At 35.8% G+C, this 23,191-nt stretch overlaps 1 protein-coding gene across 3 annotated transcripts in view; it reads right to left on the bottom strand.

Moving 5' to 3' along the window:
- Positions 1-18,512, bottom strand: part of LOC149793093 (lysM and putative peptidoglycan-binding domain-containing protein 2-like) — a 66,936-nt gene extending 48,424 nt beyond the window's left edge. For all 3 annotated transcript variants that reach the window (XR_016422716.1, XM_089966994.1, XM_089966995.1), the window contains exons 1-2: positions 18,152-18,512; positions 10,250-10,557 (exon numbers count right to left, since the gene is read on the bottom strand). Coding sequence is in view for 2 of the 3 variants with exons in the window: in XM_089966994.1 (XP_089823120.1) it covers positions 10,250-10,557; positions 18,152-18,319 (476 nt within the window). In the remaining variant the exon portion in view is untranslated. The remainder of the gene's footprint in view (positions 1-10,249; positions 10,558-18,151) is intronic.
- Positions 18,513-23,191: the final 4,679 nt, after the last annotated feature.

Here is a 23,191-nt window from a genome sequence, read left to right as displayed (position 1 = left end):
ACTACAGTTTGGTTTTAAAAGTGTAGATGTCAGATACACTACAGTTTGGTTATGAAAGTCTAAGTGGCAAGTAGACTACAATTTGGTAATGACAGTGTAAATGGCAGGTACACAACAATTTGGTTACGAAAGTCTCAATGGCAAGTAGACTACAATTTGGTAATGAAAGTGTAAATGGCAGGTACACTACAATTTGGTTACGAAAGTGTAAATGACAGGTACACTACAATTTGGTTATGAGAGTCTCAATGGCAAGTACACTACAATTTGGTTATGAAAGTGTAAATGGCAGGTACACTACAATTTGATTATAAAAGTCTCAATGGCAAGTACACTACAATTTGGTTATTAGAGTCTCAATGGCAAGTACACTACAATTTGGTTATGAAAGTGTAAATGGCAGGTACACTACAATTTGGTTATGAAAGTGTAAATGGCAGGTACACTACAATTTGATTATAAAAGTCTCATTGGCAAGTACACTACAATTTGGTTATTAGAGTCTCAATGGCAAGTACACTACAATTTGGTTATGAAAGTGTAAATGGCAGGTACACTATAATTTGATTATAAAAGTCTCAATGGCAAGTACACTACAATTTGGTTATTAGAGTCTCAAAGGCAAGTACACTACAATTTGGTTATGAGAGTCTCAGTGGCAAGTATACTACAATTTGGTTATGAAAGTGTAAATGGCAGGTACGCTACAATTTGGTTATGAAAGTGTAAATGGCAGGTACACTACAATTTGGTTATAAAAGTCTCATTGGCAAGTACACTACAATTTGGTTATGAAAGTGTAAATGGCAGGTACACTACAATTTGGTTCTGAAAGTCTCAGTGGCAGTTATACTACGATTTGGTTATAAAATCAATGATAAGTTATGTCATAAATTGTTTATCTTAAAATAAATTTTGCATACAATAAACTGCATATAAATAAAATAATGATATTATATTACTTTAAGTCATGTACATTAAGAATTTATCTTAACCAAACATGGTTGTGACCCTTTTTCCTGTGACTTTTTCCCAGGTAAAACTGTGCCTTTCTATTGGTGAATTTTCATCAAGTGACTTTCTGTTTCCTATAAAATTGTCCAGAGGGGTACAATGACTCCAGAAAACTTACCAGGTTGTAAATGATAAACAAATAATATGTCATATGAGGGGCAGGGATGGAGGAACTGAAACTGTATATTTCATTGAGACACTAAATGTTTTTCATGGATTCCAGTATAGTGTGCTTGTTTTGTTTTATTTTGTTTTCGGGTTTTTTTTGTTTCTTTCTTTTTCCAGGGTGGATCAATAAACTGCATACATTCAACACCTAATGGTTCTCTCTACATAGGAACATAAAAATATAGTCTCATACACTGATAGCATGTTTGTTAATGTATTAAAAGAGAAATGAAATAGGATAACTCCATCAGTTGAATATGTGACTCTTAGACACTGGGTCATAAGACTGAATATCGGTGCCATCAGACTATTTCATCCGACTCTTAGACACTGGGTCATAAGATTGAATATCGGTGCCATCAGATTATTTCATCCAACTCTTAGACATTGGGTCATAAGTTTGAATATCAGTGCCATCAGACTATTTCATCTGACTCTTAGACACTGGGTCATAAGTTTGAATATCGGTGCCATAAGACTCTTAGACATTGGGTCATAAGTTTGAATATCGGTGCCATCAGACTATTTCAACACCCTTGAGCAAGGTACTTTGCTTCTTGCTAGATCTGTTTTTAGTAACAGCTGACAAATTATAATGTTATTTGTTGAAAAATATTTAAACAGATGATGATGATGATGATGATGATGATGATGATGATATTATTATTCTACTAACAACATAAACCTACAAGCTGCCAGACTGGGTCCCTCTGCTTGTGATTTTAAGCAAATCACATAAACCCTGATTGGCTACACATGATGCACTGACAGATCTAGGTCAATGCTGCTTGCAATTTGATGACATTCATACACCAGCATACATAGTACAAACATAGCTCTATATATCGCTTTTCAAGGAAGCTATAAGACCATACTGTGCTATATGTACCTTATACTGGGATACATAATACAGTATGTAAGATTATTATTACACAATGTAGTGGGATCCATAACTACAACAGTTACTGCCTAAAAAAGATCAATGTTATACTGAGGCACCTTAAAATGAGGTAACACTGTACAGTGTCAGAGGCCTGACAGAGATTACTTGTCATATATGCATTTCCTTATTGCGAGGTAACAATGTATATACATTGTCAGAGGCTTGATAGAGATTACTTGTCATATATGCATTAACTTATGGTGAGGTAACACTATATATGGTGTCAGAGGCTTGACATAGGCTAGTTTTCATATATGCATTTCCTTGTAGTGAGGTAACACTTTATGTGCAGTGTAAAGGGCTTGACCAAGTACTTGTCATATATGCATTTCCTTATTGTGAGCTAACACTATGTACAGTGTCAGAGGCTTGACAGATTATTTGTAATATATGCATTTCCTTATAGAATGGTAGTGTTTTATGTACAGTGTCAGAGGCCTGATAATGATTACTTGTCATATATTCATTTCCTTATAGTGAGGTAACAGTGAATGTACAGTGTCAGAGGCTTGATAATGATTACTTGTCATATATGCATTTCCTTATAGTGAGGTAACAGTGTATGTACAGTGTCAGAGGCCTGACATAAATTCATTAATTACTCTTCCTGAGATGCATCAACATATACACCATCACTTTCAAGCTAGTGTATATTACAAGCACAGTACATGTCATATTCACCAAGTCTTCCCAACACGGATATAACATGCTCTCACTACAAGGCACCTCATTATAACACAGTTCCTTTATAAGGCTGACATGGTCAAGTAAGATATTTCGTTATGTAATAGTAAAATGTACTTCATTATAAGGCAATCTTAGTATAGGGCAGTATACCGTATGACTACTACAGACAGTGCTATAATAAGGCAACATTTATTATGCATTATAGCACTGTCCCACCTAAAAGGAAATACATGCTATGGCTACAGTGGATAATTTACAATAATGGTGTACCGTATTATGCACTTCATTAAAACAATGTCTCACCTATAAGGCAATTAAAACTATGGCTCCCATGGACAGTGTTACAATGAGGGTGTACTGCATTATGGCCTCAATATAATGCTGTTATCACTTACAATGCAATAAACCATGTGGGTCCCATCAACAGTGTTATAATGAGGGAGTATTGCATTATGGCCTCATTTATAATGCTGTATCACTTACAGTGCAATAAACCATATAGTTCCCGTCAACAGTTTTATAATGAGCACTGCATTATGGTCTCATTATAATGCTGTATCACTTACAATGCAATAAACCATGTGGCTCCCATCACAGGTGTTATAATGAGGGAGCACTGTATTATGGACTTCATTATAACACTGTCTCACCTATAAGGCTATAAAACCTATTGCTCCAAAATTAGCCACTGTGCCCAACATTAGATGATATATCAGCAGGACCAAGTACAGATAGAGGGATCGTCCTGGGCTTCGCCAATGTCGCAAATTGCGATTTTTTTCCCTTATTGGCGACAAATATATCCCATCTGGCAATTTTTTTGGTGACATACTTTTTGGTTAGTTAATTTGTACATACAATCATGATTTGGACTGGATAAATTAAAAGGGAGAACGAAAGGAAGCCACAAACTTGACTAAGCAATGCATTGGAATCAATCTGTTACACAAACGATCCTTTGTTCGTATAAACGACCCCATCTTTACAGTGCATTGTTACATCATAATCTGCTTATGCTGACATCTGGGCTGAGTACTGTATGCTGCGATAGTCAATCATGCTACCGCACTATACCTACAACTGACCGACTTCTGAAGACGTGAACAGAACAGATACAATTAATTGTATGGCTAATTTTTCTGTGTTTTATTTTTGTTTTTTTTACATATACCAATATAATAGTTTCGCTGAACTTTTATAGAAAACTGATAACGTTTGAAATACCCACTATGTATCAATACAAAGCAAATGGGAAAAATCTCAATCACAATTATATCTGTCGCCAGTGCAACATTTTACTCAATGATCTTTTCCTTTTGCCATCGATTCCGTGTTACGGCTGCAGAGACTTAAACTCCGCAACAAGAAATAGCACAAAAAAAAGTTCTGCATAATTAATAATAATTATTTATTTCTCAAAACACAGGAGTGAAATAATCCCTAAATTAGGTGTGAATTTATGCTTATATATACGGTCCAATATTGCCATGTGTTGACTCGTGTAAGTTTCATTCGTGGGAATGGAGATCCTATTTTGCTTGTCGAGAAAATTTATACAGCATTCAGTGATCACTCTTGGGATTTAGGAAGCAATTCACTACAAGCTTTGTGAAGCTAGCCATAAAGGGGTGGGGGGGGCTGCTGAGAGACTACTGGTGTCACCTGTCAGCACTGTAGACTGTGAACGTGGATTCAGTAAGATGAACCTCATAAAAACTGACATCAGAAATAAGCTCTGCATCTCATCTCTCGAGAATTTAATGAGAATGAGCACGTACAGATGTGAAAAATCAGACTTTGAAACTGCATTCAACAAGTGGGCAGTCCTAAAATCGCGACAGATCTTCATGAAACACTTTGTAACATTTTGTTAATGCTTGTTGTAATTAAAGTATTAACTAACCCATCTTTTGTAATTTTCATTGCCTGTTACATTAATAGACTAAATTAACACTTGGAAAAATGTACACTACTTGTTTTGGCGACACTTTTTGAAAATTGGCGACAAAATATTGAGGTTGGCGATTTTTTTGGTGACAGCTTTTTAAAAGCCAGGACCATCCCTGGTAGACACAATTAGAAGTCTTCTGGTGAAAATCCCAACAGCATTTGACCAACCATTCAGTGGAAGCAAAAACAAGATTTTCAAGATGGCTGCCATGGTGACCATAATGGAAGTCGGACTGACAAGATTTTCATTTAGGACAAACAAAACAGTATAAGAATTGTTTCTGTGAAAATCCTAATCTGACATGACCATCTGCTTTGAAGTGTTCTGGTGAAAATCCCATATCAATGTCATTGTGTTGAGGAGAAGAAGTAATTTTCAAGATGATAGTAATGGCAGCCATACTGGTTGTTAGAGTGGCACCATTTTCACTTAGATTTAACTAAATATACAATAAATCTTGTGGTGAAATCCCCATGCTGACATGACCATCCATCAAGGAGAAAAAGCAATAAGATTTTCCAAGATGGCCACTGTAACAGCCATACTGGAGGTCAGATCTATACCATTTTCATTCAGGACAAACTACACATCATATTAAGATGTCTGGTAAAATTCTCATTTTTTATGAATTTTAGTTCAGAAGGAGTTAATAGCAGGATTTTCAAGTTGGCAACATTGGAAATAGAAGAGGTGCCATTTTCCTTCAGGACCATCCAGACATTTTTAAGTGAAAACCCCATGTCAATATGACTTTCTGTTCAGGAGATCTTTCTAAATGATTGCCATTATGACCATATTTGTGGGTGAATTTATCTGCTGGCCAGTGGCATGAGAGTTTGGAGCATGGTCAGTTAATACTACTAGCCACATGCCCACGGAGCCTGTTCAATTTCCTAAAGTTGTCATTAAGTAGATACCATAAAATTATGAAGTTTCATTTGAAAATATTTTTTGAAGCCAATAAGGTCAAACATGTCAAAATACTGAAATATAACACATTAATGAAATTAATTTTGTATCATTGGACAAGGTCAGTTGATTTTTAGCACAGCCAATGGAAATTTAGCTTGTCCCACTGCCCAATGGTAACTCAGGATGTACTAAGTGGACCTCTGATACTGACTGTCAGATAGGCAACCATTTTCATTTAATACCAACTAGACATCATAAAACGGTCTGTTAAGGAAACTTCCATGTTGACATGGTCATCAGTTTTGAAGTAATAGCAATAAAAAGGTTTTCATATTGGATGTCCAAACAGCACCATTTTCATTTAGGACCAATTACAACATGGGATGAATGTCTTTGCTATGTTTATGGCTAGTCGCCAAATAGTTTAGGACTAATAGCAATGACAAATTTGTGGTAACGGACATATGGACAATGGATGTCAGATAAACTTGTGATAATGGACAGATGGACAATGGATGTCTGATAAACTTGTGATAATGGACAGATGGACAATGGATGTCTGATAAACTTGTGATAATGGACAGATGGACAGTGGATGTCTGATAAACTTGTGCTAACAGACAGATGGACAATGGATGTCTGATAAATATGTGATAATGGACAAATGACAATGGATGTCTGATAAACTTGTGATAATGGACATATGGACAATGGATGTCTGATAAACTTGTGACAATGGACAGATGGACAATCGATGTCTAATAAACTTGTGCTAACAGACATGGACAATGGATGTCAGATAAATTTTTGACAATGGACAGATGGACAATGGATGTCTAATAAACTTGTGCTAACAGACAGATGGACAATGGATGTCTTATAAATATGTATAAATGGACAGATGGGCAATGGATGTCTGATAAACTTGTGCTAACAGACAGATGGACAATGAATGTCAGATAAATTTGTGATAATGGACAGATGGACAATGGATGTCTGATAAATATGTATAAATGGACAGATGGACAATGGATGTCTGATAAACTTGTGATAATGGACAGATGGACAATGGATGTCTGATAAACTTGCGCTAACAGACATATGGACAATGGATGTCAGATAAATTTGTGATAATGGACACATGGACAATGGATGTCTAATAAACTTGTGTTAACAGACAGATGGACAATGGATGTCTGATAAATATGCATAAATGGACAGATGGACAATGGATGTCTGATAAACTTGTGATAATGGACAGATGGACAATGGATGTCTGATAAACTTGCGCTAACAGACATATGGACAATGGATGTCAGATAAATTTGTGATAATGGACACATGGACAATGGATGTCTAATAAACTTGTGTTAACAGACAGATGGACAATGGATGTCTGATAAATATGTATAAATGGACAGATGGACAATGGATGTCTAATAAACTTGTGCTAACAGACAGATGGACAATGGATGTCGGATAAATATGTATATATGGACAGAAGGACAATGGATGTCTAATAAACTTGTGCTAACAGACAGATGGACAATGGATGTCTGATAAATATGTATAAATGGACAGATGGACAATGGATGTCTGATAAACTTGTGATAATGGACAGATGGACAATGGATGTCTGATAAACTTGCGCTAACAGACATATGGACAATGGATGTCAGATAAATTTGTGATAATGGACATATGGACAATGGATGTCTAATAAACTTGTGCTAACAGACAGATGGACAATGGATGTCTGATAAATATGTATAAATGGACAGATGGACAATGGATGTCTGATAAACTTATGATAATGGACAGATCGACAGTGGATGTCTGATAAACTTGTGCTAACAGACATATGGACAATGGATGTCAGATAAATTTGTGATAATGGACATATGGACAATGGATGTCAGATAAACTTGTGATGATGGACAGATGGACAGTGGATGTCTGATAAACTTGTGCTAACAGACATATGGAAAATAGATGTCTGATAAACTTGTGCAAATGGACACATGGACAATAGACGTCAGATAAACTTGTGCTAACAGAGTGTTGGACAATGGATGTCAAACTTGTGCTAACAGACAGATGGACAATGGATGTCAAACTTGTGCTAATAGACAGATGGACAATGGATGTCAAACTTGTGCTAACAGACAGATGGAAAATGGATGTCAAACTTGTGCTAACAGACAGATGGACAATGGATGTCAAACTTGTGCTAACAGACAGATGGACAATGGATGTCAAACTTGTGCTAACAGACAGATGGACAATGGATGTCAAACTTGTGCTAACAGACAGATGGACAATAAATGTCAAACTTGTGCTAACAGACAGATGGACAATAGATGTCAAACTTGTGCTAACAGACAGATGGACAATAGATGTCAAATTTGTGCTAACAGACAGATGGACATTAGATGTCAAACTTGTGCTAACAGACACATGAGCTCATCTTTCCTATAACCAGTAGAGGTAGAACCCAACATATTTTTTTAGGAAAAAGATAAAGGACACTAATTTCTTCAAGTCATTAAGATTTGTTTTAAAAAAACAACTAAATTACCCTTCTATTATTATCTGAAATAACAACCAAGCAATCTATAATACATGCTTTTGGACTATTTTAAGCAAGAAATAAATAAACAGAAACAGTATTTGCCTTCTATTTCCATTTAGCATACATTCCAAAATAAATGGCATTTTCCACTGACATCTTTGCCTATGTTTTTTTAACATCAAGACATGTTTTATGTAAAAAAGAGAAAACGAAAGACATGAAGAAACTCTAAAAAGATTACATTTTACCTTTTACATTCATGGTCTTTCAGAGCCCTCATTAGTGAGAAACCCTTCTTCCAAAATTTGGTTCATCGTGATTGCCTGTATACTGTATACAACTTGGTTCATCATCATGACTACCTGTATATTGTATACAACTTGGTTCATCATCATGATTACCTGTATACTGTATATTTGTTCATCGTCATGATTGCCTGTATACTGTATACAATTTGTTATCAGTAAACTGTATACAATTTGGTTCATCATCATGATTACCCGTATACTGTATATTTGTTCATCGTCATGATTGCCTGTATACTGTATACAATTTGTTATCAGTAAACTGTATACAATTTGGTTCATCATCATGATTACCTGTATACTGTAAACAACAATGTTCATCATCATGATTACCTGTATACTGTATATTTGTTAATCATCATGATTACCTGTATACTGTAAACAACTTGGTTCATCATCATGATTACCTGTATACTGTATATTTGTTCATTGTCATGATTACCTGTATACTGTATACAACTTGGTTCATCATCATGATTACCTGTATACTGTATATTTTTGTTCGTCATGATTACCTGTATACTGTATACAACTTGGTTCATCATTATGATTACCTGTATACTGTATACAATTTGGTTCATCATCATGATTACCTGTATACTGTATACAATTTGGTTCATCATCATGATTACCTGTATACTGTATACAACTTGGTTCATCATTATGATTACCTGTATACTGTATACAATTTGGTTCATCATCATGATTACCTGTATACTGTATACAATTTGGTTCATCATCATGATTACCTGTATACTGTATACAATTTGGTTCATCATCATGATTACCTGTATACTGTATACAACTTGGTTCATCATTATGATTACCTGTATACTGTATACAACTTGGTTCATCATTATGATTACCTGTATACAACTTGGTTCATCATCATGATTACCTGTAAACTGTATACAACTTGGTTCATCATTATGATTACTGTATACTGTAAACAACTTGTTTTATCATCACTATTACCTGTATACTGTATACAACTTGGTTCATCATCATGATTACATGTATACTGTATATAACTTTGTTTATCATCACAAGTACCTATGTACTGCATATAATCATGTTGATTATTGTAATTACCTTTACTATATATAAACTTCATTGATTATTGTTAATAATTATACTGTAAATAAATTTGGCTGATTATTGTAATTACCTTTTATACTGATTATTAATTTGGTTGATTATATTTACTAGACCAAATGCAATGTTTTTAAATCTGGTACATCATTATGAATACCTGTATACAGTATATAAATTTGGGTGATTATAGTAATTAACTATACTGTATAAATCTGGTTTATTATTGCAATTACCTATACTGTATACAAACATAGTTGATCATCAATAGATTATCTACATTATGTATATATATAAATGTTTCATCATCGTGATTACCTATATACTGTATACAATATTTTGTATACTGGATTCAGTTTTATGCAAAATTTGGTCTTGGACTTCAATTGTCAAAGTCACTAATAGTGACCGCTACTTTTGAAAGTCCTGCATTTTACAAAATTCATCGAAATACTAACAAAATGCAGACTAAATTAATGATTGGCAAAAGTGCTGTTTGCTGAGTATAAAATTAAAATCATAAATTAGTCATGCAGTATGAATCACTGACAGGGTGAATGTATACAATTCCATATGGCAAAATGTACAGAAATTAAAAATATTACCTCGCATTTTTCTCCAACTCTTTGACATTAGATTTTAATTGTGCTATATTCGCATCAAATTTACTGAAAAAGTCCATGTGTGTATTTCGGGCTGGTTTTTCTGGTGAATCATTTTGTACAGGTGCCTTTTTATCTTCAGTTGATGAAGTGATTTCACTGTTTGAACGGCTTCTATTTTCAGCTGTCACTATTTCCCAGTCATCTGTAATTAGGCTATAATTCTCATTTGTGACTGGAATAAGTAAAAACTCTTTCAGGAAAAGACTATCATTTGTCCACAACTTATTTTCTCTCTTTATCTGTTCAACCTGCAAAAGAAAAAGTTGTGTCTAATGTATCATATTTTCAGAGGCATGGTCAATGATATGTCTTCATTCTTTAACATATTCCATCACAGCATGGATTTAACACCAGGGTGGCCTCCTGATGTGTAGTTTGTATATTTTAACACCAGGGTGGCCTCCTGATATACAGTTTGTATATTTTAACACCAGGGTGGCCTCCTGATATACAGTTTGTGTATTTTAACACCAGGGTGACCTTCTGATATACAGTTTGTATATTTTAACACCAGGGTGGCCTCCTGATATACAGTTTGTATATTTTAACACCAGGGTGACCTTCTGATATACAGTTTGTATATTTTAACACCAGGGTGGCCTCCTGATATGTAGTTTGTATATTTTAACACCAGGGTGACCTTCTGATATACAGTTTGTATATTTTAACACCAGGGTGGCCTCCTGATATGCAGTTTGTATATTTTAACACCAGGGTGGCCTCCTGTTTTGCAATGAGAAGACAACTATACTATGCCTGCAAGAAAATTCAAACTTTTTCCTGTAGCTGGGTTTCCAAGGTTGCTCTCCAATAGTCCTCCAAGCTAAGATCATCCTGAAGGGAAAGTTTCCGAGTTTGACATGAGATTTATTACTATATATCTCTTAGGCTATGTGGGTATGTGAGAAAGCTTGCCAATAGCTTCTCATAGGTCGGTGGTTCTTTCCGGGGTTTTCCCGGTTTCTTCCTTCACCATTAATACTGGCCGCCATGTATAGCCTATCGTGTGCTGAAAAATGGCATTAAACCCTACTACAACAACAAATATCTCTTAGGCTGGGTATTTTGAGCATGGGGAATAAAGCTTATTTTTCGGCATTTTGACATGAACTGAACTAAAACACATCAATTGTCTTTAAATATTCATATAAAAACATCTTAAACAATACAATAACAATTAAACCATTAAAAAATCAAAATATGAACTGGAGCATTTCTGTCTATATCATTTCTTGGTAATTCTCTCCATTTTATCTCATCTCTGCCAAATTGCTGACATTTGATCAGAAGTTAATCCAAGCTTTTATTATTCCTTTATTACTTATAATACCACATAAAACATCCCATATTTGGCTGTAAATTCTCCAGATTACATCAGTACAGTAATCTGCTAACAGCTTGTTATGGACACATTAGCCTTTGTTATCTAACTGCTCAGTTGCACATCACTGCACCTGTACAACATTTCCATTGTTTTTCCTTCGAGTTTACTAAATTCTATTAATTCATCTGGCCAAAAGAAAAAATGTGTGTTTCTGGTCAGCTGACCATCCTTGTTTCTCATTGCCAACCCTAGCACTTTTTGAAATTGTTGGTCTACATTAGTTTCATTTTACACAAACAAAACTGAGAATCACTTTAGCAGAATATGTATGATGAAAGCAGACTCTTGGCCAATAAATACACACAAGCATACTTTGAAGAAGGCCTAATGGTACATTGGTTCTGTAACTAATTTAGTTACCTTCTCTAAATATAGTCTGTATTATTATTATTATTATAAATCACGAGTTGGAATTCATCAATACAGACTTACAAAGTACAAACTCAAAGGTTGCAGAAACAAAACATTGTTATTGTAAATATCCATGAGTAACCACGAAAAATTATTGAAAATGACAAAAGCTTTAACACCAGTGTTTGAAAGTATAAAAATAGTCAGAATCCATGGCTAAATCTGATGGTTCGTGGAAAATTAAGATTATGATTTCTTATGAACAGTAACTGTCACTATATGAGTAGATTTTGTCCATTTGAATGAGACAAGTCAGGGAACATGATTTTGACTGATCTTAAACACGGTCCTATATAAAAAACAGGAGATTATGTTCAACTGTAATGTTGGCCTCCTGTAGTCTTGGTGCATGTAAACTTATCAAAATCTGATGCAAATTTTGTGAACATGGATTTCAGTGATGGTGTATTTGTTATCACATTTAATATGCTTCGAAATGGGGCTTCTGGATGATGCATAATGTCACTCTTTAAAATCATCTTTACAGGAAGAGCAGAATGCTTACCGTATATACTCACTTATAAGTTGACATTTTTTACTCACAAATTTATTAATGTTTAGTAGAGATCGTCTTCTAAGTGAGATATATAAAAAAAATTGACCTTCTCTCTTTGCTTGTAAAGCAGAACTTGCATTGTTTTCTCAATTCACAATGTTTTGATAGACTTGCTAGTTAGACAAATACGACCTTAATCCTTTAGCATGTACAAGCTGCACCACTTTGTTTTCTCCAGTGGATAATCTGCATCACTATTCTTGATTTTCTCTTTAAAGTCTTTAACTAGTGTGATACTTGTCCAATGCTGAGTTACCGCACAAATGACACCTGTTCAGCTGCAGCAATCCTTTGATGAGATTTGATGAGGAAAGTGTCTCCTACAGACCAAAAGCTCTGCTTAAATAATGGTTATCCTGAAATTTGTAGTCTTTACTTCAAACAATGGACCTCTTCCTATAATAATATCCTGTCAATTACAGTGAACTTTGTCCCTTAGATATCAGACATCATTAATTTCTGAACTTACATACTTTCACCATTATGGGGAAAACAAAATGTAATGCATATGATGAAACATTTAAATTAAAGGTTATAGACCTTGCAGAGAAAAACAACGATAGTACTGCAGAACATGGATTTGGTATGTTGGAGAAACAGGTATATGACTGGCTCAAGAAAAAGTCAGTTCTAGTTGACAGTGCCAGATGTCTGAAGAAAATTCAAATAATGGAAAGCCCTTATGCAAACTGTGAGTTAGATTAGAGCAGTGTGTTTCTGGTGCATTGATGCAATTTGTGAAATAGAAGTTGCTGCGACATCAAACACACCATGCTGTGATCCGTGGTAGTACCACGTCAGTGCTACATCCATTGGATGCTTGCCAAAACAAGCCATTTAAGTCAAATATGCATAAACAGTGACACTTGTAGATTGTAGATAGGCCCAAAGAATTTACAAAAGCAGGAAATGTGAAGCTTCCAGGGATTGAGTTAGTGTTTCTGTGGATGTGCAATGTGCAGAAGGAAATTCCAAATGAGATGGTGGTCAAATAATTTACAAAACAGTAATATTTCCAATACAACAGACGGAAAAGAGGATGACAAATACTTAAGTCATTTCATTCAACATAATCAGACAAGAAATCTGTGCTGAATCACATCCTTCTGGATTACCATTTTTATTGAAGCACACGACATAATTCAATGCATGGATTTGTTACATAAATGGATTAAAAATGTTAAGCATTAAGGCAGTGCTAAAAAAAAATCAGATAGCCCGATCCCTGGGGCCCTTCTAATTGTAGATAAGGCCTATCCTGTATTCTAGGTGAGGTGCCTGTCAGACTTGTTGAAAAAAAAAATTTGCCTGAGAAGACTTTGATCACGCTGATGAAATGTGTAAATGTATTTTCTCGACATTGACATACCTGCCATTACACGATGCAATCAAAATCAGATCACTTCTGTCCTACGTGAAATTGAGATCTCATTTTAATCAGATTGAAGCATGGCTTGGCATGCTAAAAATATGATTTTGTACTCCCAAACCCCCTGTCAAGGTTGTGTTTTGAGAAAACACAATTTTCAGTAACCTTCAACAAAAAAAACAAAAAACAAAACACCACTTTAAGTATATGCCTGTTACATGTAGCATTTATGTTCACACCTCTTAGCCCTGTCCCAGCATATAACCCCATCCCAGCATATAGAACTGGTTAGGACTTGAAAGTGACACCATGTGTTCCTAAATGTACTATTTTTTAATTAGAAATTGTATGTTTCCCTGTCCACCCATTATAGATTACGTGTGATAATACTATAATGAATATGGGTAATATAAATTACACTTTTGACAGGGCTGCTCTTGAGTCTGTTCCATCAAATATTAATAGTTTTGTTATCCCTCAATAAAAATTCCAGCTGGTAAGTACTCCCTTCCACATGCTGGGCTCGTACTGGGCCTGGTTTCCTTTCCTGCTTTCCCTTAACATGTAAAATTTATAAACGGTAAACAGTCATGATTGGAGCTGATATAAAACTATCTCCTAGGCAGTTTAAACAGTGGCAATTTAAGGCAAAGGGGTCAGGTACAAACCACCATTTCACATATTACTTAACTGGCTGACAATAGCTAGTAAGACATTTTTGAACGCTGCAATGGATGAGCCAATTGAGCTAATTTGCATAGGTAGGATCAGGAAATGGAACAACACATTATAGGTAAATCAACAAGGTGTTAGATATGTGTACAAGAAAAAAGTTATTACATGTCATTGCCTTGAATGAGAATGTTCAAGTCATGTGTATTATATTTTTGACAACAGCGGCAATGTTTCTTTGAAGTCAGATTTTACTGCATATGTAGAATGCAAAGCATCATCATTTCAGTTTTCGAAATAGTGTTTAATTTTTTGCACTGATTTAGGAACCAATTAGCTATCAGCAAAATCCAACAAAAATAAATTTCAGAACTCATGGTTGACCAAGTTTTACTTTGTGAAGCACGCCAGTGTAGTGATGAACACTAACGATACTTGCATTACCTTCAAACTCCTTTGAACGTATTGAATTTATATTTGAATTGTAGCTATTGCAACACTGCATAACAACATTAAAAAAATTAAAATCTGGGCACATGGAGTCTGGGCTTGTCAAATTTCAGTCAGGGCTTATGAGCATTTGTCTTTATTTGTCCAATTTCTATGTCTATCCGTCTATCTAGTTTGACTTTTTAATATTTCCCAAGTGCAACTCCAACTCATTGACCACATGTCACCCCTTGCTGACAGATATGACCTGCAAAAACCCACAGTGGCTTTTAGAGAAATTCCCTTTTCGCAATAATAAAATGATGGGGGGGGGGGTGTTGAATATAGTCAAATTGACTTATACGTATACATGGTATGCATATCCCTTGGAACTTGATTGCAACCACTGAAATTCCCATTTCCAACAATCACAGAATCTTGTGCGATATTTTTTATTGCTTGGATTTTGGTTTTTTGGCATTGGCATGCTGAGATATCTTGAGAAACATACCACGTTTATGCCATTTGGGCAATCCAGCAACCACAATCAATTAAAATATGCAATCCTGTCCAAATTACTTTTGATTATACAGATTATAGACTCCAATCCATCCCAACAACTTTAAATACCAAAGCAAAACATACCTTGTGGAGAGAATCAAAGTAATGTTTATTGTATTATGCTGACTTAGCTCTTTATTAAACCAATCATAACAAATAAGCATTTTTATCTTTTGGAATAACTTCTGTTCACACATAGTATAATCCACATACACAAACTTCAAAAAAAAAAAAGCCAGCCAACAGGATGAAATGGTGAAATTTGCAGCTTGCCCTGCTTAAGCCCACTCACAGACTTGTGATCACAGGCAGTATTACCATGTTGTAAAATTATACTACACTGGAACCAAAATTTGATGATGGAAAAAATGAAAAATTTATGTTTTCCACTAATAAATTTGCATTGCCAGGAGATTTCAGTGAGATACTGGAGGGATTGGAGGCAACCCTAAACTCGAGAGTACAAGCCTCCCATTACATGGCTATCAAAGAATTTCAGGATGAGCAGTGGTGGACTCACGAAACTCAGGAGTCCCCATCCTATATCTGAGAGTCCCTGGCATAAATTCAGGAGTCCCTCACTTTCAAAAGGATAGAAAGGAAAGTGAAAAGCAAGTGCTCATTATTTTAAACATTGCGTGGACTGAATTCTTAACCATTTATAGTATCACACACCAAATGGAATTTTAAATTTAATTATCATCCATGTATATTTTGCTCTTTTAAACCTCTAAACAAATACTAAAACAACCAAAAAAACACAACAATAAAATTTTCAACAATTAGTTTCCATCCCAAAAATTATCACTGGGTATGCTGTGGAGTCTTCTTGACAAGTAAAATAACATCTCCATTCTCACTAAAGAAACTTAAATGAATAAACACCTGACATTACACTGTACCATATATATCAGAACATGAATTATCATCATTTTTTTAAAAAACAAAATAAAAAACATACCAAGCAGCAACTGTTGCCATATGAGGCATAACATGAGCTTTATAGAAAAAAATGGTTGGCACAAGTATGGTATCTAAATACATGTAGCTTGAGATTTTAACTGTTGTCAAGATGAATTCACACACACTTGTATTACTCATAACATCACAAATGAAATGGAACTACTTTCATTTTTATTTATGTTTCTTTTGTTGGTTCATCACAAGTCTGTTCTCCAAAAATTAAAAACAGATTTCATGGACTCAATTATTCAAGTCAATGTACTTTTCTGCACTCTTTTAAAAAGTTCCTAATGATAACGTATAATAATAATGTTGTGCCTCACGTCACACGTACTTAAATAGCAATTATTATTTAAGGCATATCGATCATTTGACAATGTTGTCCAAAATCAGAGAAAGTTTTGATTAGATTATTGATTTATATTCACGTCAATTTAATTTAGCACCATTATAATAAAATAGGGCATCTTTGATTACCAATCAAACTGCAGGTACTACATATACACCTAACACAGCATGGTTTCTTTGAAGTAAGCTGGAGGGCAGCCCATTTTGCAAGATAACTGCAATCATAAGGATTAACTGCTAAGTAGTCACACCGTTTTCTTGCTTGTTTACCTAAGTTTAGCAAATAGCCATTGTGCTATTAGCACAATGAAAGGTGGCACATCCTTGGGGGAAACGAGGAATGTCATAGGGAGAAATTTCATGAGCATCTGACCAGGAAGCCTGTATCTCTGAAAGCCCTGCATGCAGGAGGTTCACATGTATGTAACTGATAGCATCTATGTTTCAACTGCAAGAGGGCTCCAGTTTCACAGTACATGCAGTGACATTTTCTTGGCCTCTCGACCTACCTGGCCACCCTGGTTTCACTTTTGTTTTCAATATGTCTCTTCAAGTTAGGATTTTACATTACCTTGTTTATGGACATCACAGTCAATATCAATATATTTCCCATTGGTTGAGATAGCAAAAAGGATGCAAAATCACATTTGGTTTTATATAAAATGTTCTCAGAGATAAAGCAAAAGCTCTGAAGTGGAGAATGTATGTCAGTCTGACTTTATTTTAATCCTTAATGCCTGCTTAATATTATTTCCTTGTTACCCACCATGCAATAAGAATTATACAAAGAAATCTCAATTGAAGAAGTAACAATGAAAATGGAACAAGGCAATCGGAAATTATCATCTGGACCGGCCGCCATTTTTGTGCTAGAATCCAAGGAAAAATTTCATGAACTCTTAATACTTTGCTGTAATTGCGAGTACGATTTCTTATAATAATTATACTGGCAAATAACAAATGTAAGGCTTTTATCTTTTGCTTCCAAACGTTATGGTTTTCGATGAAATGTGCAACAGAACGGCAGTATTGATTTCTTTAATGAATTTCTTAATCTGTTTACCTGTTTCAATTTCTTAATATCTCAAACCTGGTCTAAGTATCAGTATAACAGGAAAGGTTAAAACAGTGAATGTCAGGAGAACGAACCGTTGATCCGTATCTTAATGCTATTCCCATCAGAGTGTCGTCCTGTTTTACAGGATGCTTTACAAAACTTGATGACCGAGGTGCAGGTTTCGTGGTACTTCCATATTTAGCCTGATTCCGCACGAAATTGCCCAAAAACTGGCGTTCCCCACCACCACCTTCCGCCATTTTGGACAAATTTCGTCACGTGATCCATTCATGGTCTTGGGTGCCAATTAGTACTTCCGGTGTAGTATCGACAAATGTAGTCCAGACTGTTTAGAGCATATTTTATCCTCTTTCATTTCGGTGGTGATATAAGAGTTTGATTTAGACATTCTTGGCATTGTTTTAAATGTAAGTGTTTAGTCTTTGAATTTGTGTATTGTGGTATAGTTGTTTGTATGCACTTTGGCGACAGTGCACCGTGAGTAATCAGGCATTTATGCTGATCCGGAAGTGAAATATGTGACCCACTGTACGGTGCATTGCTGACAGTCAAGCCTCTCAAAACGAAATACCAGATAACCTGTCCGAAACATATGATTTATCAGGATTTGGACACAGTGGAAAGTTCATTACCAACAAACAAATATATAGACCTTATATGAAAAAAATAATTGTGATACGAGTCCATCTAACAACTTTTGTCAATTACGAAGAAATTTTAAATTTTTCAAATGTTACCTCCCACCATCAGATTGCGATTCTCAAACAGAAAAGAAAACCTGATTGTGCACGATATATTAAAAACCAGAGCAATCAAACAAAATATGCTTTTTCCGAAGGTTAGTTGAATACCTTCAAAGCGACTCGGAAGTCTCGTTTAAGCTGACACGTGTGTGTTCATGAACTCTAAGTAACGCGAGAGTCTGGTGGAATGAGACTAAAGACGCAGAGGTATTCAGCCGGTCGGTTGATCACTCTTGGTCATTTCCGTCGGATCGTGAAATAACCTTGGAAGTAGTTGTAGGAAGACACTTTTAATGTATTGATATGCTTCGTGATATACATCGGTGGAGTGCATCACTTATGTTACAACAGCAAAGACCAATATAATTTCGATTTCTATGTGAAGGAAAGTAGTTCAGAATATAGTTCTAAATGGCAATAAATTACAACATATTAATAATGATGAGGAGGACTTTGTATAGCGCCTAATCTTTAGAAGCTCTAAGCGCTTTACAACATTCATCATCATCATCAGTCTCTTGACCTAGTGTGGTCGTTGAGGCGCTGTGCTGCTGAACATCTGACCAGTTCCCTCCACTTGTCTCGATCATGTGCCAATGCCTGTGTCTCCGCAAAACTTTTCCTGGTCCATTCTGTGATGTTATCAGTCCACTTTTTTCTCTGTCTATCTTTCCTTCTTCCACCCTGGATGCTGCCCTGTAGGACTGTTGTGGAGAGACTGTTGGCTCTAGTGAAATGGCCATACCATTTCAGCTTTCTCTTTTTGACGATGGTGAGGAGGTCCTCATATTGGCCTACTTTGCGTCTGATGGTGTTACGCACTTCTTCATTTGTGATGTGGTCCATGTAAGAGATGCGAAGGATGGTTCTGTAGCATCTCATTTCAAGTGCCTGGATTCTTCGTTGTAATTCTGCTGTCAACGTTCAGGCCTCACATGAGTACAAAAAAGATTGAGGTGACTAGTGCTCGCAATGGTCTGATTTTAGTTTTCAGACAGATATTCTTGTCTCTCCAGATGGGTCTTAGCTTTGACATAGCTGCCGTTGTTTGTGTTGCTCTTGACAAAATTTCTGCTCTTGATCCCTCTTCGGTGATTATGGAACCAAGATATCTGAACTGGCTCACTGTTTCCAGTTCATGTCCTCTGACTTTAATCTTGGCTGAGATTTGTTTGCCACTATTTGTCATCAGCTTTGTCTTCTAAGCGCTTATCTACATGTCAGATCTGGAAGATGTTTCATCCAGGTTCTTCACTAAGGTGGCAAGCTCGTCTTCACTGCCTGCCAGCCCATCAATGTCGTCTGCAAAGCGTAGGTTGTTGATGTTACGCCCTCCAAGTCTGACTGTCCCACAGTGGTTTTCCGGGGCTTCGCTCATGATGCGCTCTTAGTAGATGTTGAAAAGCATGGGTGACAGGATACAGCCTTGACGCACTCCGACTGTTGTCTGGAACCAGTCCCCCGCAGAACCTTGGGCAATTACTGCACTGGTAGCCTTGGCGTACAGCTGCTTGATGGTATGGGTCAGCTTTTGACCCATGTTGTACTTCTTCATTGTGGCCCACAATGCCTCATGCCACACTCTGTCAAAGGCCTTTTTGAAAAATATGAACACATGATAGATGTCTTGTTGGTGTTGCGAGTACTTTTCACATAGAACCCCGAGATTGAATATTTGTTCTGTTGTGCTTCTTCCAATCCGGAAACCGGCCTGTTCTTCAGCGATTATTTCTTCTGCTTGTGGTTTCAGTCTGTTCAAGATGATCTTCAGCATTACCTTACTAGCATGGCTGATCAAACTGATAGTTCTGTAATATTGGCACAGCTGGAAATTGCCTTTTTGAGGGATTGTTATAATCAGTGACTGGGTCCATTGTGTTGGCCATTCACCTGTCTGCCAGATCTTGTTGCAGATTTTTGTTAGTAGCTCTTTCACTGAATCCCCACCCCCATTCTTGATACGTTCAGCTGGGATGTTGTCTACTCCAGCTGCCTTCCCATTCTTCAGTGCTCTTATTGCTGACTCCACCTCTTCTTTGAGAATGAGGAAATCATCATCATTTGAGGAGTTTGGAGCTTCAAGCACCTCTGGGTCTCCTGTTGACTGATGGTTGTAGAGTTCTTTGCAATACTCAGTCCATCTTTCTGCAGTGTCACTCGCAGAAAGATGGATTGAGTATTGCAAAGAACTCTAAAACATTAGACAACACCTATAAAATAAAAAACAATATATATAATGATATAATTACAAACACAAACACCATGAAATTAGAAAACATAAAAAACATGATGAGAATATTTAAGGTAGGAAACATTAATAGGTCTTTAAGTTTGTTCTTGCTGTCGAAATAAGTGAGTTTTTAGAGCACTCTTGAATCAGATCACTGTGTCTTTGTGTCTAAGTTCAGTGGACAATTCATTCCACGTTGCTGGGCCCTGGTATGCAAAAGAATGCTGTCCATATGATTTTGTTTTCATAGTGGAAATAATGAGTATTCGATTGTCAGAAGAGGAACGTAAGTATCTTGCGGGTGTGTACACATGAGCGAGGTCGGATAAGCATGTTGGACTAGAGTCCGTCAGTGAAACGTAGCACATAGAACAAATTTTGTGTTTGATTCTGGATCGAATGGATAGCCGGTGTAGGGTACAGAGCAGCGGGGAGGTGTGCTCTGATCGTGGTACTCTAAGTATGATCCGAGCAGATGTGTTTTGAACTTTTTGGAGCAGATATTGAGATGAACCAGACAGAATTGAGTTACAGTAGTCCAGTCTTGAAAGTACTAATGAACACACACGTGTTTTAGTGGCATCAACTGAAAGATATTTTTCTTTTAGTATGGTTTCCAGCTTGGCATGAGTTGCAATCCGCGTACAGCAGTGTGCAAATCAGGTTTTATATGAAGAAGAAAACCAGACTAATTTTTCATCGCAACTTTGCGGAAAAGGCCAATGATAATTCGATTGTATTGGAATGTATCACTCGAATATTGTCGGACGTTATCCTTATAAAGCCAATGATGCGTACAAGGGCATAAGTCAAAAGCTAAGTGAAACGAAAAACGAAAACGAGACAAGAAACTAGAAACGGACATAAAGCGTTTTGCTGTTTATTCCTCAGTACGAGATATGCAAATTCTATGTGCAGATACATTCTGGAAGGGAATTGTTGGCAGACGAAAATCCTATTATGTTTCAAATAATAGATCCTTATACTAATGGTATGTCTTGAAATGAACCCTTCGCAACATTTTCAATAATCAACGAATTACGAACACTTCAGATTTGTAAGGCTGATGTTATTTGCACGGCCGCCGTGTACCATAAATGTATACACTTTATGTAAGGCTATTCTTTCTGCTGGTTTGTACCTGGTCTGTGAGATATCTCGTTTTTAAAAATAGTTTTCTTTAATTTTTGCATATTTGAAAGTGATTGTTGTTAAAATATATATAATACTCCTTCACCTCCGATAGAAATATAAAGTTTTGATTAAATATTGAGTGGATAACATGCTCCAGTATTGTCACCCATTCGATGAACCTTTTCCTATACTCACTCAGAACAAAATTTTCTTTTCATTTTAGCCCAAACAAGTTCGCTAGCTAAAGTAAAGTAAATATATTATATCTTTTTTTATATCTCCTTATCTTTTTTACAAGTTAGTTCTTTGTGTAAATGTTAAAAGAAAAGAATTAAAGAGATTTTAATCTTTTTTTCCTTCAGTTTGTTTATATGTTGACAATAAAGAGTTTTGACATTATGTATCAATTTATGCATTTGTCATCTGTTTATACTTACAAATTGGGACCGATAGGTAATAAATTCAAAGCTGTGGGACTTAAAAAGCAGGGTCCACTTATCTAGTCACGGGTAGACAAATGTTTAGCAAATTCTTAACAGGCTATGCTAAAGAAAATAGCCCAGAACAATACTATCCAATAACCATTTTGAATTTTCTTTGCGTGTCTTTGTGTGTGCTTGTTTTTATGACCGATATTGTTCTAACTGATCATATCTTTCTTTCAGATTTATAATCAATTTTCTGCATTATGTGTGTGTGTGTGTGTGGTCAGAGTTTATATCTTTTCTAGGAGAAATAAACATCAAATAACTAATAGAAAAAATTTGGCCACACAAAGGCCAGTCCAGACAGAAACTATATAAAAAAAATATTATAGCATATACGTAGCAGACATGGAAGATCGTTGGCCACGATCACTGGAAATAGAGATCATCTTATGTAATTATCCATATATATGTTAATGGGTAATAGCACAAAACATATAACAAGTTATTAATTTTCCAGAACAAAGCTTTTATGTATTGGGAGAGGAGGAGTGTGTGTGTGTGTGTGATTTGGTTTTT

The sequence above is a fragment of the Sinohyriopsis cumingii genome, chromosome 8 (assembly GCF_028554795.1).
Source record: "Sinohyriopsis cumingii isolate HCF-2022 chromosome 8, ASM2855479v2, whole genome shotgun sequence".
Classification (NCBI taxonomy): Eukaryota; Metazoa; Mollusca; class Bivalvia; order Unionida; family Unionidae; genus Sinohyriopsis; species Sinohyriopsis cumingii.
Note: the sequence above shows the minus strand (reverse complement) of the source record. Positions and strands in the feature narration are given on the sequence as shown.